The sequence below is a fragment of the Thunnus maccoyii genome, chromosome 22 (genome assembly GCF_910596095.1).
Source record: "Thunnus maccoyii chromosome 22, fThuMac1.1, whole genome shotgun sequence".
Taxonomy (NCBI): Eukaryota; Metazoa; Chordata; class Actinopteri; order Scombriformes; family Scombridae; genus Thunnus; species Thunnus maccoyii.
The window spans coordinates 26,675,594-26,695,921 of NC_056554.1; the positions used below are offsets into that span (position 1 = coordinate 26,675,594).

At 44.1% G+C, this 20,328-nt stretch overlaps 1 protein-coding gene across 1 annotated transcript; it reads right to left on the reverse strand.

Annotated features, from left to right (window-relative positions):
• Positions 1-3,591: 3,591 nt before the first annotated feature.
• mogat3a (monoacylglycerol O-acyltransferase 3a) lies at positions 3,592-16,912 on the reverse strand. The gene is made up of 9 exons (XM_042401839.1): positions 16,533-16,912; positions 14,044-14,222; positions 13,772-13,832; positions 12,738-12,881; positions 10,682-10,812; positions 6,045-6,088; positions 5,777-5,867; positions 4,236-4,344; positions 3,592-4,150 (listed from the first exon to the last, which is right to left on the reverse strand). Exons 1-9 carry the CDS (start codon positions 16,624-16,626, stop codon positions 3,996-3,998), a joined length of 1,008 nt encoding a protein of 335 aa, XP_042257773.1. The 5' UTR covers positions 16,627-16,912; the 3' UTR covers positions 3,592-3,995.
• Positions 16,913-20,328: the final 3,416 nt, after the last annotated feature.

A 20,328-nucleotide genomic window follows, 5' to 3' on the forward strand; every position in this document is an offset into this window, starting at 1 on the left:
CTACTCTCTGTTTCTACTCTCAGTGTTTCTACTCTCAGTGTTTCTACTCTCAGTGTTTCTACTCTCTGTTTCTACTCTCAGTGTTTCTACTCTCAGTGTTTCTACTCTCTGTTTCTACTCTCAGTGTTTCTACTCTCAGTGTTTCTACTCTCTGTTTCTATTCTCAGTGTTTCTACTCTCAGTGTTTCTACTCTCTGTGTTTCTACTCTCTGTTTCTACTCTCTGTTTCTACTCTCTGTTTCTATTCTCAGTGTTTCTACTCTCAGTGTTTCTACTCTCTGTTTCTACTCTCAGTGTTTCTACTCTCAGTGTTTCTACTCTCAGTGTTTCTACTCTCAGTGTTTCTATTCTCAGTGTTTCTACTTGTGTTTCCTCGGACAGTGTTTCCCTGTTGAGCTGGTTTAAACCTGAAACCTGTGGACCAGCAGCAGATCTGTTCTCTCTGCAGAGAAACACAACTTTAAACCAGCCGATCACAGACCTGAGCAGGACTGTAGAAACCACACAGCTCAAGTCAACTGACTCAACTAACTCAACTAGCTCAAGTAACTCAACTAACTCAACTAGCTCAAGTAACTCAACTGACTCAACAGACTCAACAAACTCAACTAGCTCAACTAACTCAACAGACTCAACAAACTCAACTAACTCAACTAGCTCAACTAACTCAACAAACTCAACTAACTCAACAGACTCAACAAACTCTACTAACTCAACTAACTCAACAAACTCAACTAACTCAACTAACACAACACTAACTCAAGTGACTCAACAGACTCAACAAACTTAACTGACTCAACAGACTCAACTAACTCAACAAACTCAACTAGCTCAACTAACGCAACTAACTCAACAAACTCAAACTCAGCTAGCTCAACTAACTCAATTTACTCAACAAACTCAACTAACACAACAAACTCTACTAACTCAACGAACTCAACTAGTTCAACTAGCTCAACTAACTCAACAAACTCAACTAGCTTAACTAGCTCAACAAACTCAAACTCAGCTAGCTCAACTAACTCAACTAGCTCAACAAACTCAACTAATTCAACTAACTCAACAAACTCAACAAACTCAACAGACTCAACAGACTCAACAAACTTAACTGACTCAACTAACTCAACTAACTCAACAAACTCAACTAGCTCAACTAGCTCAACTAACGCAACTAACTCAACACTAACTAACTCAACTGACTTAACTAGCTCAACAAACTCAACTAACTCAACTAGCTCTACTGACTCAACTAGCTCAACTCGCTCAACTGACTCAACTAACTCAACAAACTCAACTGACTCAATTCACTCTGTCAAGTCGTCAGTTTGATGAACTTAAATAAGTACTGATGTGTTTGTGCTGTCAGATTAGAATCATTTCAACTGAGATGCTAAATTATCCAGTTAAAAGCTAAAAAACATTCAGATATTTTTCTTTTTCTTCCTTTCAGCCATCTCGACCCCTGATTACAACATGAAACCAGAGGACGGTAAGTAACTTAAAGCATGTAGATATATATTAATAATAATAATAATAATAATAATAATAATAATAATAATAATATTAATAATAATCATAATAATAATAATAATAAGAAGAAGAAGAAGAAGAATAAAAATAGTCATAATAGTGTTGTGTGTTATATTAAGTGAATGTTTGTCTAAACTTCTTCCTTTGATCTGCTTTTATTAATATTTAATCAATAAACATAAACTGAACAACAAGCAGAGAAACATGTTTGTTTGTGATGTTTGGTGATCAGCTGATCAGCATGTTTGTTTTGTATTGATCATAAACAAACACAACACAGCTTTACTCATAAATCATGACCTCTGACGTCACTTTAGTAAACAAACACTCACGTTCACAACAGCGCGCGCTCCCACCGCTCCAGTGACGTCACCGCCGAGCCATCTGACACAACTGATCCATTATATGTAGCAACACACCCAGCTCTGTGCGCATGCGCGTCCCTGCCCGTCAGCAGCCGCAGGCAGCGGGAGCGCGCGCAGACTTTAAGAAAAGTTTCTCCGACTTCTTCTTCGGTTGTCTGCTTTTAATTGTTACTCCTGTCAGTTCAAACATCCAGAGCTTTTTCTTCTTCTTCTTCAGACTGCTTCCTCCTCACACTCTTCTTCTCCTTCTTCTTTAAACAGACTGTCAGAGCTCTTCTTCTTCTTCTTTAAACAAATGTCAGCGCTCTCTCCTCCTCTTCCTCTCCATCATCCTCTCAGCACGCAGCGCACGCGGCTCCGCACAGCAGCCAATCAGCAGCCAGTAAACATCCTCACCATGTCCGGGTCTCAGTCTGATCCGGATCACCCATCAGTCCGAGCGACGCGTGAACGAGCCCATGGAACGAGCCCGCACCGAGCAAAGCGCGTGCGTCCGTGCGTGCCCTAATGGGACGCGCCTGCGCAGTGAGGACGGACTCACTCACATTTGTTTATATTTAGTCAACATGCTGTTGATATAAAAGTTTTGTCAATAAAGTTTTTTATAAACTGACTGACTGACGTATCTACATTGAACTAACATGAATATTATATTAAATATAAATATTACTGTTTTTATATATACAGTATATGATAGTTTCTATATGAATATATATACAGTATATGTTGTCTCTATATAAACATATATGCAGTATATGTTTATATTACTGTTTCTATATGAATATATATACAGTATATGTTGTTTCTATATAAAATATAGTGTTAGTTTCCATATAAACATATATATACAGCATATATTACTGTTTCTATTTAAATAAATATATAGTATATGTTACTGTTTCTATATATAAATATATACAGTACATGTTACTGTTTCTATATAAAAATATATACAGTATATGTTACTGTTTCTATATAAATATATATACAGTACATGTTGCTGTTTCTATATAAATATATATACAGTATATGTTACTGTTTCTATATAAATATATATACAGTGTGTTAGTTTCCATATAAACATATATATGTATAGCACATACTACTGTTCCTATATAAATATATATACAGTATATGTTACTGTTTCTATATAAATATATATACAGTGTGTTAGTTTCCATATAAACATATATATATATATATACAGCATATATTACTGGTTCTATATAAATATAGAAACAGTATATGTTGCTCTTTCTATATAAACATATAAGGCATATGTTACTGTTCCTATATAAATATATATACAGTATATGTTACTGTTCCTATATAAATATATATACAGTATATGTTAGTAAATGTTAGTTCTAGGTACATCTTTACCTGCTTTAAAGACTTATTGATGATGATTGTGACTGAACAGCAACAAACACAATGACCTTCAGAACACCAGAAACAAATTCCTCACAGTGAGAACTTTGATTTAAAGCAGAACTTCATGTTTGTATTTTTAATACTTATTGACGAATTTGTAGCGTCTCAACATATGAAACTGTAAACTGAGGATGAAACACTGAACTGTTCAGCTGTCAATCAATCTGATGTTAATCAATAATGTTTCAGGTTAAATACACTCTGATCAGCTGGCTGATGAAGGAAAATATCTGATTAGTTATTGATTCCAATGAACTGCATCTTCTCATATGGATTAATTTAATAAAACAGTGAAGTCACGTGACCTGCCAGTCATCTGTTACATCATCATCGTCATCATCATCATCATGATGTAATGTCACTTTATTACACAGAAAAAGAACACAAACACTTGTCTTTACAAGCAGAGACAAAGGTCAGACAGTCATCTGCAGGTAATCTGCAGGTCATCTGAAGGTCATATGTAGGTCATCTGAAGGTCATCTGCAGGTCATATGTAGGTCATGTGTAGGTCATCTGCAGGTCATATGTAGGTCCTGTGTAGGTCATTTGCAGGTCATCTGCAGGTCATTTGCAGGTCATATGCAGGTTATCTGTAGGTCATCTGCAGGTCGTCTGAAAGTCATATGTAGGTCATCTGAAGGTCATCTGTAGGTCATCCGTAGGTCATATGAATGTGAGGTGCTGGTGCTCCTGCAGGCCGTAGGTGTGTTTGTGCTGCTCGAACAGCTCGTTCAGGTGCTGCAGGTAAACTTGATGCAGAGACTCGATGTCCTCATTGCTGGGACTCGGAGTCTGGACGACCGGGATCGGCTTCCCCACTGAGGACAGAGAGAGACAGATGTCTGCTTAGCCTCAGTGTTGGACTAACATTAGATAAACCATTAGATTAGTGATGAGTTGTACCTATGGTGTTTATGGGCTTCCTGTACGGCAACAGTCCAAAGCTATACTGGAAAACTCCTCTGGCGTGGAACAGAGGAATCGCTACTCCCATGACGCTCTGCAGTCGGTTCTGTTTCCACAGAGCAACATGCTGACATCATACAATGCTAATGCAACTGATCATCATCATGCTAACAGTTCTCATTAACATAAAGAGGAACCATTAGCCACAAGCTAACAGGCTAACATGTAATCTGACAGACAGCAGTAGAGCTGCATATAAACAAACTGATGACCAACAACAACAAAACGTTCAATACTCTGAGGGAAAGGTGGTTGCTAGGGAATAGTTACATGGGTTTTAGTTGTTACATTATGGTTATTAGGGAATAGTTACATTGGTTTTGTGGTGTTTAAGATGTTACGTGGAGGTTACTAGGCAGTTGCTAGGCAGTTGCTAGGCGGTTGCTAGGTGGTTGCTGGGGCAAAGTTATGTGGTGTTTAAGATGTTACGTGGAGGTTACTTGGCAGTTGCTAGGCGGTTGCTTGGTGGTTGCTAGGGAATAGTTACATGGGTTTTAGATGTTACATGATGGTTGCTAGGGAATAGTAATGTGGGTTTTAGTTGTTACATTATGGTTACTAGGGAATAGTTACATGGGTTTTGTGGTGTTTAAGATGTTACGTGGAGGTTACTAGGCAGTTGCTAGGCGGTTGCTAGGTGGTTGCTGGGGCAAAGTTATGTGGTGTTTAAGATGTTACGTGGAGGTTACTTGGCAGTTGCTAGGCGGTTGCTTGGTGGTTGCTAGGGAATAGTTACATGGGTTTTAGATGTTACATGATGGTTGCTAGGGAATAGTAACTTGGGTTTTAGTTGTTACATTATGGTTACTAGGGAATAGTTACATGGGTTTTGTGGTGTTTAAGATGTTACGTGGAGGTTACTAGACAGTTGCTAGGCAGTTGCTAGGCGGTTGCTAGGTGGTTGCTGGGGCAAAGTTATGTGGTGTTTAAGATGTTACGTGGAGGTTGCTAGGCGGTTGCTGGGCAGTTGCTAGGCGGTTGCTAGGCGGTTGCTAAGTGGTTGCTAGGGCAAAGTTATGTGGTGTTTAAGATGTTACATGGAGGTTGCTAGGCGGTTGCTGGGCAGTTGCTAGGCGGTTGCTAGGCGGTTGCTAAGTGGTTGCTAGGGCAAAGTTATGTGGTGTTTAAGATGTTACGTGGAGGTTACTAGGCAGTTGCTAGGCGGTTGCTAGGTGGTTGCTGGGGCAAAGTTATGTGGTGTTTAAGATGTTACATGGAGGTTACTTGGCAGTTGCTAGGCGGTTGCTAGGTGGTTGCTAGGGAATAGTAACATGGGTTTAAGGTGTTACACAGTGGTTGCTAGAGCAAAGTTATGTGAGGTTTAAGATGTTACATGGAGGTTGCTAGAGCAAAGTTATGTGAGGTTTAAGATGTTACATGGAGGTTGCTAGGCGGTGGCTGGGCAGTTGCTAGTTGGCAACTAGCAACTGCCTAGGGAACAGTAACACATTAAATGTAACTGAGGTGTGGACTCTGACCTGCAGCCTCCTCAGAGGAGAACCGGTCGGGTTCTCCATCTGATCAAACAGCTCGTTCTCTCCGAAAGAAAAGACCGGAACCAGCTGAGCTCTGCACACACACACACACACACACACACACACACACACACACACACACACACACACACACACACACACACACACACACACACACACACGCAGGGATCAGTGTTTATAGCTCCACCCACAGTCCAGCCCCTCACAAAGCTCCACCCACAGTCCCGCCCCTCACATAAGCTCCACCCACCCGTGTTTGAGCGCCAGTTTGATGAAGCCCTTCCTGTTTCGCACCTGAAAAACAAACAAACTGTTAGTTAATGAAACTTATTTGTTCAGTTTTTGTCCACATGAAAAAGACATTAAATATCTAAATATCTATTAAATTATATATATTATATGACATTCAGATTTCTCCTCAGACTTTTATTCTTTAAACTGGAGATTAAAACAGGAAACGTTTTATTTCACTTTGCATTTTGCTGAACTGATCAACATTAACACGTCAGCTCTCATTTGCTGCGTTCATCACAGGTCGGATCACTTTTAAAAGTTCAAACTATTCACTATTTCAGTGTTTTGTAAATATATATTTCTATTTCCTGCCCTGCAGTCCCGTCATGGCCCCCTATGGGATCATGAACCAGATGTTGGGAACCCTGCTGACCATGGATGATGTCATCAGCTTCTTCTTTGTCCAAACAGCATCGCGTTGATTCAAACGTTTCAGCTTTACGTCTTTGTCAGGAGCCAAACAGGAAATATTGGGCTGAAAACCACAAACTACATTTTCTGACATCACACATGACTTCCTGTAGGGTGATGACATCATCTGTCACCTGTTTGATGCTCATATTGTGGCGCCAAAACAATCAACCAGCCAAGAGAACATAGTTCTCGTTCATTACTCATAGTGAAGTGATTTTCAGTCTTATTGCTGTTCCCGCCTGTTTGCTGCCCCATCAGACCGGGTCCAGATCACTTGTCAGATCTGGACCTGGTTACCAAGGAGACTCTAGAGACTCTTTAAAGTACAGTTCCAGATCTGTGAAACATTTCAGATTTCACCGACTGTCTGCTAGATGTTCACAGCACCGTCCAGGTCTCTCTATTTGTTGGTAATGACAGAGTACAACAAAACAAAGGTAGAAACGTTTATTTTTACCTTTTGAAATAGAATCACAAAATATCTTTATCCAGTAAAATATCACTTCTCTAATTTTTCTTTTAATTACTGGACCTGGTCTAATGTGATCTGGAAAAACTGCCCCTTTCTTTACAGGTTTCACAAACAGAAGAAAGGTTTCACAAATCTGAAGCTGTTTAAAAATGAACAAAACTCAGTGATGCCCTGTGATGTCATCTTAGATTAGTGGTGGCAAACAGGTGGCAAACAGGTGGTAAACAGGTGGCAAACAGGTGGGAAACAGGCGGGAAACAGGCAGCAAACAGGTGGTAAACAGGTGGCAAACAGGTGGCAAACAGGTGGTAAACAGGCAGCAAACAGGTGGTAAACAGGCAGCAAACAGGCGGGAAACAGGTGGCAAACAGGTGGCAAACAGGTGGCAAACAGGCAGCAAACAGGCGGGAAACAGGTGGCAAACAGGCGGCAAACAGGTGGCAAACAGGCGGGAAACAGGCGGGAAACAGGCGGGAAACAGGTGGCAAACAGGCGGGAAACAGGCGGGAAACAGGCGGGAAACAGGAGGCAAACAGGCGGGAAACAGGCAGCAAACAGGCGGGAAACAGGTGGCAAACAGGTGGCAAACAGGAGGCAAACAGGCAGCAAACAGGCGGGAAACAGGAGGCAAACAGGCAGCAAACAGGCGGCAAACAGGTGGCAAACAGGCAGCAAACAGGAGGCAAACAGGAGGCAAACAGGTGGCAAACAGGCAGCAAACAGGAGGCAAACAGGCGGGAAACAGGCAGCAAACAGGCAGCAAACAGGAGGCAAACAGGTGGGAAACAGGAGGCAAACAGGCAGCAAACAGGAGGCAAACAGGCAGCAAACAGGTGGCAAACAGGTGGCAAACAGGCGGCAAACAGGCAGCAAACAGGCAGCAAACAGGAGGCAAACAGGCAGCAAACAGGCGGGAAACAGGAGGCAAACAGGCAGCAAACAGGCGGCAAACAGGCGGCAAACAGGCGGCAAACAGGAGGCAAACAGGCGGGAAACAGGCAGCAAACAGGCAGCAAACAGGCGGCAAACAGGCGGGAAACAGGAGGCAAACAGGCAGCAAACAGGCGGCAAACAGGCGGCAAACAGGTGGCAAACAGGCAGCAAACAGGAGGCAAACAGGCGGGAAACAGGTGGCAAACAGGCAGCAAACAGGCGGCAAACAGGTGGCAAACAGGCAGCAAACAGGTGGCAAACAGGCAGCAAACAGGCGGCAAACAGGCGGGAAACAGGCAGCAAACAGGCAGCAAACAGGCAGCAAACAGGAGGCAAACAGGAGGCAAACAGGCAGCAAACAGGCGGGAAACAGGAGGCAAACAGGTGGGAAACAGGAGGCAAACAGGCAGCAAACAGGCGGCAAACAGGTGGCAAACAGGCAGCAAACAGGAGGCAAACAGGCGGCAAACAGGTGGCAAACAGGCGGGAACAGCAACAAGACTGAAAATCACTTCACTGAGTAATGATAAGAAGAAGAAAATGCTTCAGTCAAAATTCAGGACTGTAAATCAAATAAAGAGCTTTTATTCTGTGATCATTTCATCTTCCTCCTGTTTATGTTTTCAGTTCATGAATTATTGTAATTATATTATATTATAATCTGAAAGTGACTGAACGTCACCTACAGGCGTTCTGACACTAACTCATTATTATGAGAAAGTTTCTCATTATTAAGACTTGCAGGATGTTTTTTTCATCACATTGGCAGAAATGAGCTTCCTGAAGAGACGAGAACGTCTGAGAGATTCAAAAAGAGGAAAATGTTGAAATGAATCTGTGACTTTCATCAGAGCTCAGAAAGTGTCGACGTTTTAATGTTTGAGTTTGAGCAGCGAGCTGGTTGCACTGAAGATGTCGTAAGAAGTTAGGAAACGTTCAGACTCAACGTCAGAGCAGCAGAGTTCTGCTGAGCAGGAAGTTTCCTCACTGCAGACTGTTGCACCACGTCTCCTAAGAAACAGTCAGAAGTTTCACACAACAACACGTCTACAACGCCACATCAACCTGGATCCCTCAGTCCCTGATGCCCCTCAGTCCCTGCTGTCCCCGAGTCCCTCAGTCCCTCAGTCCCTGGTGGCCCTGCTGTCCCTGGATCCTTCAGTCTCTGCTGTCCCTGATGTCCCTGCTGTCCCTGAATCCCTCAGTTCCTGATGCCCCTCAGTCCCTGGTGTCCCTGATGTCCCTGCTGTCCCTGGATCCCTCAGTCTCTGCTGTCCCTGAATCCCTCAGTCCCTGATGCCCCTCAGTCCCTGGTGTCCCCGAGTCCCTCAGTCCCTGGTGTCCCTGATGTCCCTGGATCCCTCAGTCCCTGCTGTCCCTGATGTCCCTGATGTCCCTGCTGTCCCTGGATCCCTCAGTCTCTGCTGTCCCTGAATCCCTCAGTCCCTGATGCCCCTCAGTCCCTGGTGTCCCCGAGTCCCTCAGTCCCTGATGTCCCTGCTGTCCCGGGATCCCTCAGTCCCTGATGTCCCTCAGTCCCTGCTGTCCCCTCAGTCCCCCCTGTTCCTGATGTCCCTAAGTCCCTCAGTCCCTGATGTCCCTGCTGTCCCTGATATCCCTGCTGTCCCTGATGTCCCCTCAATCCCTGGTGTCCTTCAGTCCCTGATGTCCCCTCAGTCCCCCCTGTCCCTGATGTCCCTCAGTCCCTGATGTCCCCTCAGTCCCCCCTGTTCCTAAAGTCCCTGATGTCCCTGGTGTCCCTGCTGTCCCCTCAGTCCCCCCTGTTCCTAATGTCCCTCAGTCCCTGGTGTCCCTGCTGTCCCCTCAGTCCCCCCTGTTCCTGATGTCCCTGATGTCCCACAGTCCCTGGTGTTCCTGCTGTCCCTGAGTCCCTAATGTCCCTGATGTCCCTGCTGTCCCTGCTGTCCCCTCAGTCCCCCCTGTTCTTGATGTCCCTGATGTCCCACAGTCCCTGGTGTTCCTGCTGTCCCTGAGTCCCTAATGTCCCTGATGTCCCTGGTGTCCCTGCTGTCCCCTCAGTCCCCCCTGTTCCTGATGTCCCTGATGTCCCACAGTCCCTGGTGTTCCTGCTGTCCCTGATGTCCCTGATGTCCCTCAGTCCCTGATGTCCATCGCAATAATCAACGCAGGTTTAAGAAGTCTCTGAATATTTGTGAGATCTGCAGTTTTACTAAATTATTGAAACATCTGAATCAGCAGCTGTCAGCACGATGCCATAGACGAGCAAAACTATTCCCAAATGTTCCCAAATGTTCCCAAATGAGGTTTGATTCAGTGAGTCAGGAGACATAATCTGCCTCAAACATAAACATCAAACTAGATTTATTTTAATAACATTACTGATGATTTTATTTGCTGCTGATGTTGAGCTGAAAGTTTATTTAATAAAGGTTATAAATGGAACTCAAGTACAGTATTTTCTGTTTTACAGAACGTTGAGTCCTCATGGTTCTCATGTTCAGCTGAAATATGGTTGTTTCTGTGATCTGCAGGAAGTCCTTACATACGACTATTCACTGGTACCAGTTTAAATAAATCACATTATTTTACTTTGCTTGGAATTTTTCCCAGTTCCTGTAATTTTACTGCTAAAAGAGACATAAAACATCACAAACTGTCTGAGAAAAGCTGCTGCAGAATCAAACTGTTTTGGCTGCAATAATCACAAAAAAACTCAGTGAAATCCTGCAGAAACTGAACTGAGTCCAGATCAGATCAGGATCAGGATCAGGATCAGGATCAGGATCGGGTACCTGTAGTTTTAAAGCTCCCGGTCGAGCGTCCAGAGCCTCTGGAGCTCCGCCCACTGCGACGACAGCAACGTTTCCTCCTTCAGGACGACTGACCAGGTACGAAAGACTGGACTTACAGCTGGACACCAGACCTGACAGACAGACAGACAGACAGGTGACAGACAGACAGACAGACAGGTGAGAGACAGACAGACAGACAGGTGAGAGACAGACAGACAGGTGAGAGACAGACAGACAGACAGGTGACAGACAGACAGACAGACAGGTGACAGACAGACAGGTGATCATGGTTCATAAAGATCTTCCTCATGTGGTGTTGTGATGATGATGATGCTGGGTTGAGATCAGGTGACTGTGAAGGTCGTAACATGTGATTCATCCTGGAAGAGACGACTCCCATCAGGACAGACATGTTTCATGTATTGTATTGATTAGCAGTGACTCTTCCCTCTAAGGGGACAAGTGGACCTAAACCATGCCAGCCTAACAGAGCCCCCAGACCCCCTCACTGTAAGGGTCCAGCATCCAGACCTGGACCAGACCCCCTTACTGTAGGGGTCCAGCATGCACACCTGGGCCAGGTTTTCCTTTAATGTGTAACCAGTCTGTATATTTCGCTACATTTAAAGAATTCATAAGATCACTGCGTCTGCAGAATTACTGAATATATATCACTGATTAAATCATGTTAAACAGCAGCATGTATTCATCATGACAGCCGAGGGTCTGGAGCTTTTTCTCTGGTGCTTTTTGTTGTGTTTTGTTTTGTTTTGTTTCTGTTTCCTGTCCTGACAGCGGAGCCTGCAGCCAGACTGTCCTGCAGTTCCTCAGTTTGACCACCAGGTGTCACATGTTTCCTTCACAGGTGAACAGACGCTCTGCCAGAGTCACGTTTAACCTGCATGTCAAAGATCTGACAGAGTGCAGAGGTCACACTCTGAGGAGAAAACAAGACAACAAACACATGAGAGAGCTGTGATCTGTTTTCATTTCACATCTTCTTGTTTCATCACAAACTCACTCAGCAGTTCAACTATCACTCTGGGATCAATACTAAAGCTGATCAATAGCTGAAACCCATATGTCCCTGCAGCTGCTCAGTCAGCCAATCAGAGAGCAGCATTCTGCCTCCTCCTGCTCTGACCTGTAACACTGTTTACTCAGAGCGGATTGAGAAAGTCGGACACACAGACTGACATTACGCAAACGTTCTGGTAAAGTTCCATGTCGGTCTCCAGTCTGAACAAACATCAGCGTGACCAGTTGAAACATTTCTGATTGTAAACACACGACTGTGACCTGAGTCACGTTAACATCAAGAATAAACACCTGTCATACAGTTATTACTTAGTTATACTGTAATATATATAGTTATTACAGTTATTACTCATCATCTCTGACATCACATCAGCTGAAAATGTTTACGTTGTTGAGGAGATTCAGACCTCACTGTTGCTATGGCAACAACACCAACAGTCCTGTTTTCATTCATGAGTGATAGTTTGAATATCAGAAAATCACTTAACATAAAAGATTTTAATCACTGACCATCAAGACTGAAAGATTCTTTCCAATGAATTTCTGTTAGAACTTCTACCAGTGACCTGCTTCATATTCATATTTATGCCATGGTAGTGTAGCGATCAGCAGGATTCATGGCCGCCGCTTCCTCCAGCGAAGAGACAAAGGCTACGCAAGCAGACAGAAAAGCAACGCTCTCAACAGTCTGTGTAAGAAAGACAACGATGCTGTCAAACACGTGGACACACACACGTCTGATGTCTGCATCACGCTTATATAACCACAGGTTGATAATCAGAGTCACCAGGTGATGTGTCTTAAAGAGTAAACCAGGTCAGCTGACCCGCTGGGGGTCGGTCCCCGTACCTATGGGACATGGAAACAGTAGATTGACAGCGAGAAGAGGAGCGCTTGTTTATTCTGTGGGTGCATCCTGCTCACACACCAACTGATGTTATTCTCTCCCAGGTCACTGTTAGAGAAGTATACAGGTAGACAGACAGGTAGACAGACAGGTAGACAGACAGGTGTGTACCTCCACACATGATGTAATCTCTGAACAGCGGCACTCTGAACCAGAACGGCAACATCAGCAGGTGAGACTTCAGTCCTGGAAACAGCCGAGAAAAACCCGTCGCCTCCGTACAAAAGTTACCAAACGCACCAGCTACCAGCACACCTGAGAGACAGACAGGTAGAGAGACAGACAGGTAGAGACAGGTAGAGAGACAGACAGGTAGAGAGACAGACAGGTAGAGACAGGTAGAGAGACAGACAGGTAGAGACAGACAGGTAGAGACAGACAGGTAGAGACAGGTAGAAAGACAGACAGGTAGAGACAGACAGGTAGAGACAGACAGGTAGAGAGACAGACAGGTAGAGAGACAGACAGGTAGAGACAGATAGAAAGACAGACAGGTAGAGACAGGTAGAGAGACAGACAGGTAGAGACAGACAGGTAGAGACAGGTAGAAAGACAGACAGGTAGAGACAGACAGGTAGAGACAGACAGGTAGAGAGACAGACAGGTAGAGAGACAGACAGGTAGAGACAGACAGGTAGAGAGACAGACAGGTAGAGAGACAGACAGGTAGAGACAGACAGGTAGAGACAGACAGGTAGAGACAGACAGGTAGAGACAGGTAGAAAGACAGACAGGTAGAGACAGACAGGTAGAGAGACAGACAGATAGAGACAGACAGGTAGAGACAGACAGGTAGAGACAGGTAGAAAGACAGACAGGTAGAGACAGACAGGTAGAGAGACAGACAGGTAGAGAGACAGACAGGTAGAGACAGACAGGTAGAGAGACAGACAGGTAGAGAGACAGACAGGTAGTGAGGCAGACAGGTAGTGAGGCAGACAGGTAGAGAGACAGACGGGTAGAGAGACAGACAGATAGAGACAGACAGGTAGAGACAGACAGGTAGAGAGACAGACAGGTAGAGACAGACAGGTAGAGAGACAGACAGGTAGAGAGACAGACAGGTAGAGACAGACAGGTAGAGAGACAGACAGGTAGAGACAGACAGGTAGAGACAGACAGGTAGAGACAGACAGGTGTCTCACCGTGTGGATGAAATCCAAAGATGTAGTTTTTCTTTGGATCCAGATCGACTGTTTTAACCAGCTGGAGACACAAATCAATAATCAGTCAGATGTATTGATCCTCAGCATGTATCAGTATTGATCTGTCTCAACATGTATTGATCCTCAGCATGTATCAGTATTGATCTGTCTCAACATGTATTGATCCTCAGCATGTATCAGTATTGATCTGTCTCAACATGTATTGATCCTCAGCATGTATCAGTATTGATCAGTCAGATCAATAAGCTCACCGTGATTGGGAAGTACTGTCTGAAGTAGTCCCAGACGCTCCAGCTCCTGACCCAGCCTGACCTCCGACCCCCGCTGGTGGGCGTGTCCCAGTCCAGCCACAGCCAACCAGCATACAGCAGGGTCACCATCCACCAATCAGAGAGAGCCAGGAGCACGAAGGCAGCGAGACAGCACTGAGCTGAGTGACAGACAGGTGATCAGACGGACAGGTGATCAGACAGACAGGTGATCAGACGGACAGGTGATCAGGCAGACAGGTGATCAGACAGACAAGTGATCAGATGGACAGGTGATCAGACAGACAGGTGACCAGACAGACAGGTGATCAGACGGACAGGTGACCAGACAGACAGGTGATCAGGCAGACAGGTGATCAGACAGACAAGTGATCAGATGGACAGGTGATCAGACGGACAGGTGACCAGACAGACAAGTGATCAGACAGACAGGTGACCAGACAGACAGGTGATCAGGCAGACAGGTGACCAGACAGACAGGTGATCAGACAGACAGGTGATCAGGCAGACAGGTGATCAGACAGACAGGTGATCAGACAGACAGGTGATCAGACGGACAGGTGATCAGGCAGACAGGTGACCAGACAGACAGGTGATCAGACAGACAGGTGATCAGGCAGACAGGTGATCAGACAGACAGGTGATCAGACAGACAGGTGACCAGACAGACAGGTGATCAGACAGACAGGTGACCAGACAGACAGGTGATCAGGCAGACAGGTGATCAGGCAGACAGGTGATCAGACAGACAGGTGACCAGACAGACAGGTGATCAGACAGACAGGTGATCAGACAGACAGGTGATCAGAAGGTTTTATTGGATCAATGGGCAGTGAATTGATCAGCAAACAGCTTTTCTAACAGTTTGGACCTGAAGGAGAAACCTGAGATCAGTCTGTCGTTGTTTAGAGTTTGTGGGTCTTTTAATGATGATGTAACCTCGACTGCAGCAGGAACGATACCAGAGCTGAAGGATTTATTGATGATATCAATCACACTGAACAGGTCTTAATGAGGTTGCCAAGGGAACCAGAACAATGAACTGGATCAAACTGTAAAAGGAGGCTGATGATGATCAATATGAGAAAGAAGTGGAGGGTGAAGTTAAAGAGCTGGACTGTACAGCAGGACACCGGAGTGGAATCTGAGGTCGCGTCTGTTCTTACAGATCAAATCTCAGTCATATTCAGATTGAGCTTGCTGGAGAGCATCTCTGTATTTCAGCAGTGATTCCTTCTGGTGGAATATTTCTAATGCTGTGATGTTGTGAGCAGAATCATTGATCCACCAGGTGAAGTTGGGTGAGGAGGAGCTACAGAGTGGAGCAGACCAGTATGATGCTGGTTTATATGTTAAACTATCCAGAGAACCAGTTTATTCATCTCTGTGAGAACATCAGGAAGAGATGATTCTAGCTGGCTGATTCAATAATAACATGGAGAAACAGGCGACGTATGATCATTAAACTGATTGATCAGATCAGAGGAGACTGAAAGATCATTGACGGCGTGACCGCTGCCGTCTGTAGGTGTGTCAGTGGTTGTTGTGAAGGATCCATTAACTTGACTCGACTACTGTAACGTCGTCTTCACAGGTCTCCCTAAACAATCCATCAGACAGCTGCAGCTGATCCAGACGCTGCTGCTCGAGTCACTAAGACCAAGAAAGTGGATCATATCAGTCCAGTTCTCAGATCTTTACACTGACTTCCTGTCTGTCAAAGATACTGCTGTTGGTTTATAAAGTACTGAATGGTTTCTGATCTGCTGCTTCATTATGAACCATCCAGACCTCTCAGATGGTCTGGATCAGGTCTGGATCAGGTCTGGATCAGGTCTGGATCAGGTCTGGATCAGGTCTGCTTTCTGTCCCCAGAGTCCAAACTAAACCTGGAGAAGCAGCGTTCAGGTTTTATCTGAACAAACTGCAGGTCTGCTGTGACTCTCAGTTCTTTAACAGCTGAAGACTTTTCTGTTAAATCAAATTATTATTCATTTCTTACACTGAACTGTAACTTTTACTCTCCTGATTTATATATTTTATTCTATTTTAACTCTTTTTTATTTCCATTTTAACACTTTTTAATTGTATTTAAATGTCTTTTACGTTGCCTTGTGTTGCTTTGATGCCTTTTATGTTTTATGTAAAACTTTAAATTGTCTTGTTGTTGAAATGTGATGTACAAATAAACAAATCTTCCCTTTAAATCACTGATCACTGATCAATATGTTGTGAAATGTATTGATAGGTGTTCAGCTGAGTTTAAAGAGTTTATGTTTGTTCAATAAGCACACAGATCAATGATCACTGATCAATACACACACTGCACTCAGGCTGGTGCTCACAGTGTGTGATGTTCCAGAGACGAGGAGACAGACAGGTGATCAGACAGACAGGTGATCAGACAGACAGGTGATCAGACAGACAGGTGACCAGACAGACAGGTGATCAGACAGACAGGTGGATGTTACCTAAGGCCAGGAAGGAGAAGACCCACTGCAGGACGGCGGCGGTTTGCAGTCTCCTCCGCAGCGGGATGTTCAGCGGGGCGAACTCGATCATCATGCCGGCGGTCGCGCTCCTTGTCCCGGCTTGGAGCTCAGCGACCTCCCGGTGTCTCTGCCTGGATGTCGGAGCTTCTGTCTCCCTCTCTGCTCCTTCAGTCTGTCTCTCTACCTGTCTGTCTGTCTACCTGTCTGTCTGTCTACCTGTCTGTGTCCTCCTGCACAGCATGAAGAATCTGTTCTTGTTAATAAAACTTTAAATACTTTCAGTCACTCTCAACTTTCCTCCAACTTCAAATTTCACAAACACGCTCCCCTCCCGCCCGCACTGCGCATGCGTACTGGACCCTCCCTCATGGGTGTAATCCTTTCGACCAATCGCAGCTCATGACGAAACATGTCGGGAGCGAGCCTGGAACCAGGCGCGTTCACGACAGAGTGTGGACATGGATGTATAAAGAGAACATTGATTTATCTCTTTATACATCCATGGTGTGGACACAGTTTGTCACAAAGAGACAAGTTCACGTTTAAATAAAGTTTATACAGAATGTAAACACGTCTTTACATTCATGTTTAATAAAGTTTATATAGAATATAAACACGTCTTTACATTCATGTTTAATAAAGTTTATCTGAGATATTCAATAACACTTTTAACAGTCACACTTTGACTAGATATAATATACATTTACTGTATTATATAATCAGTATATATATATATATATAGCAGTTTCTTTAAGCTTCAGTTTACATTAGAAAATGAGATCATTTAAATAGATTGAATATATCATGAAGTTTAATGAGCTTTAATCAGGGCTGTGATTGGCTGGTTGGTCTGATATATATATTGAATATTTGTTATCAGTTATAAAGTTTTACTGGTTGTTTCTTTAATATCTGAGTGAGATCAGCTGATCTGAGACGTGACCAGCAAACACAGTTTAGAGCTGAACTCTTTCACCTCGTGACCTTTGACCTCTATGTGCAACTGAACATGATGAAACTGAACCACTGACACAGCTGCTGACTCATGTAACGTCCATGTCATCAATAAATGATCATTAGAATGATCAGCTTCTGTCCTGAAGGCTTCATGTCTATAAAATGTTGTTTTAACTGCTCTGAAATGTAAAAAGCTGTTAAAGTCTGTGTTGACTCATCTTTAAAAACATTATTTCACTTTAGTTGTTTGTATTTCTCTGAATCTGTGAGGAAAGATGGATTTAATAATATAATGTTACAGTTTTCCTGTTTTAAACTATCGCAGCTCTTTAACATGTTTGAATCAAACAGAAGCAGGTTTGAGTTTCCGTCATCACCTGTGAAGTATTTTAAGTTTCTTTAACTCCAGAAAACCTCAAAGTTAAACAGTTTGTAACGGGGACAGAATGGACCCAATGGCAGCACAAATGACACCAGTATATATTTACAGTCTTTATTCCACACAATGTCAAGACAATAGCAGCACGGTCAGAGAAACACCGTTCTCCACCGGGAATCGAACCTCGATCTTCCACAAACCACAGCACTGGCAACAGTCCAACAGTTCTTAGGCAGGCTAGATCAGTGATGAAGAGGGAAAGACGCAACACTGCACAAGAACAGTCTCTATTCCAGAGCTCCAGGGGAAGCAGCAGTGTCGGGGGGGGGGGGGGGCATCGTGGACTGGGCTGCTTCAGCAGCAGGTAAACAGGCAGCAGAGCAGATGTAACCAGAGACGACGGCAGAGCAGGAATCAGAACGTCTCTCAACCACCAGCAGACAAAGACCAGGAAACAGGCAGGCAGAACTCAGAGTCCAGGACAGAAGGCTGGTGGGTTTACCGGGGCAGAGACGAGGAGCGACGGTCGGAGACGATCAGGAACCAGGAAGGCAGTCCGGAGATGAAGGCAAGATGACGTAGCATAGCAGCATAGACAATCTGACAAAGAGGGAGAGCGCCGAGGCAGCTTATATACTGGCTTGACTGGAGACGATGAGCAGGTGGGAGCGCCAGGTGAAGGTGGTTGAACTAATGAGGGGTGTAGCAGAGCAGAGAGTGAGACTGAATGATTGGATAAATCCCACAGCAACAGGTGAGGGGGGGGGGGGGGGGGCAGACTCTGACACAGTTAAAGTGTCTAACCCTAAAAGTGAAACAGTTAAAGTTTGGTTTACAGTCTGAGTGAAGCGATGATGCGTCTGCTGCAGTTACGCACGCCGTGACGTCACCTGGGGCGTTGTTGCTATGACAGCAGCACTTCTCTGTTTGAACATGTCATAAAATCACCATGGTAACGCTCTGTGTGGTGGTTTCTGTTGCTGCCTGCCCGTCACCATGGTTACCCTGATAATGTGTGTAGGTATGCCCCCCCCCCGCACACACACATCTGGCGCGCTGCTCCTGTCTGTCAGAGACGCCAACCAGCTGTTAAACATCAGGAGAAGAAGAAAGAAAAAGGAAAAGGAGCCAGAAGAAGTTAAAACCTTTTCTAGTCCTGTGACCTCCACCCTGTTTTTGTTTTGTTTTTTTGCTTTTACAATAAACTTGATGATTATTATGGAAACTGAACGCTCCTCCACAGCGTCCATGACGACATCTCTATCCAACCTCACAGAAACCAAACACACAAACAACAACAGTCTCTAAATGTCTCCTGCCTTTAAAAGCTGATTGTAAAACTTAAATCCTTGTTTTTCAGACGTTCACACTTCCTCTGTTTGCATCCATCACTGTTCACCACAGCTACCGGACAAATCAATAACTGTTAAAATTGATTCCTCAGATGAACCCTGAATGCAGCCTCAGCTCACATGTTCACATGTTCTGGTTGAAAATCTTCTCATTAACGTCCGTCTGTGTCGGTAAACCAGTTCGTTCATGCCCCCTGCTGGTTCCTTTTCTACTGTATCCACAAGTTGTTCCAAGTTGTCTCCAAAACAAAGTAAACCTGTATCATCTGCAAACAGAAAAGTTTTCAGTGTTTTGGACACTTCACGTATATTATCTATGTTCAAAATAAACAACAGCGGTCCCAACACTGAGCCCTGGGGAACCCCACAAGTAACCTTCAGTTTCTGTGATTTGACATTTTGTATCTGGACATATTTATATCTATTCTGTAGGCAGCTGGTTATCCAGGAGAGAACTTTCCCTTTAATTCACATCTTTATCATGTTTTTAATAAGTCATGGTCAACTGTGTCAAATGCTTCTCTGAGGTCCAGAAATACCTCTAATGCATATTCTTTATTTTATATTGCTGTTGTTATTTCCTCTACAAATTCTATAAGTGGAAGAACACATAAAATCAGTGTTTCACCATAAAAATACTATTTTTATGGTGAAACACTGAAACTGTTCAGTTAAAAAACAAAATGGATCAAAGTTGTTGAAAAGAAACGTCAGTTTTTATTCACATGTTCCAACATTTATATAAAACATCAAGAACAACATGCAGGAGCATCAGAGTGCCAGCCCTGTTACCATAGTTACAGCCAGCTGGGTTACCATGGTTACAGCTGGCTGCCATTACCACTGTTACAGCTCACCCAGATACACACAAATGTAAACTGACGTCAATTTAAAGGGTCATTCCACTGAATTTTACACATCAAGTCCTCTTCAGCCTGTTAAAACAGCTGGCCTGATGATGTCATAGTGATGCATCATGGGAAATGTAGGATCCCGTGCTTTTGAAGTTTGACCCATACTGCTGTATAAAACTGCTGCAGATTTTATTTATAGACTTCAAACTTTACAGAAGTCAAATAGTAAAATC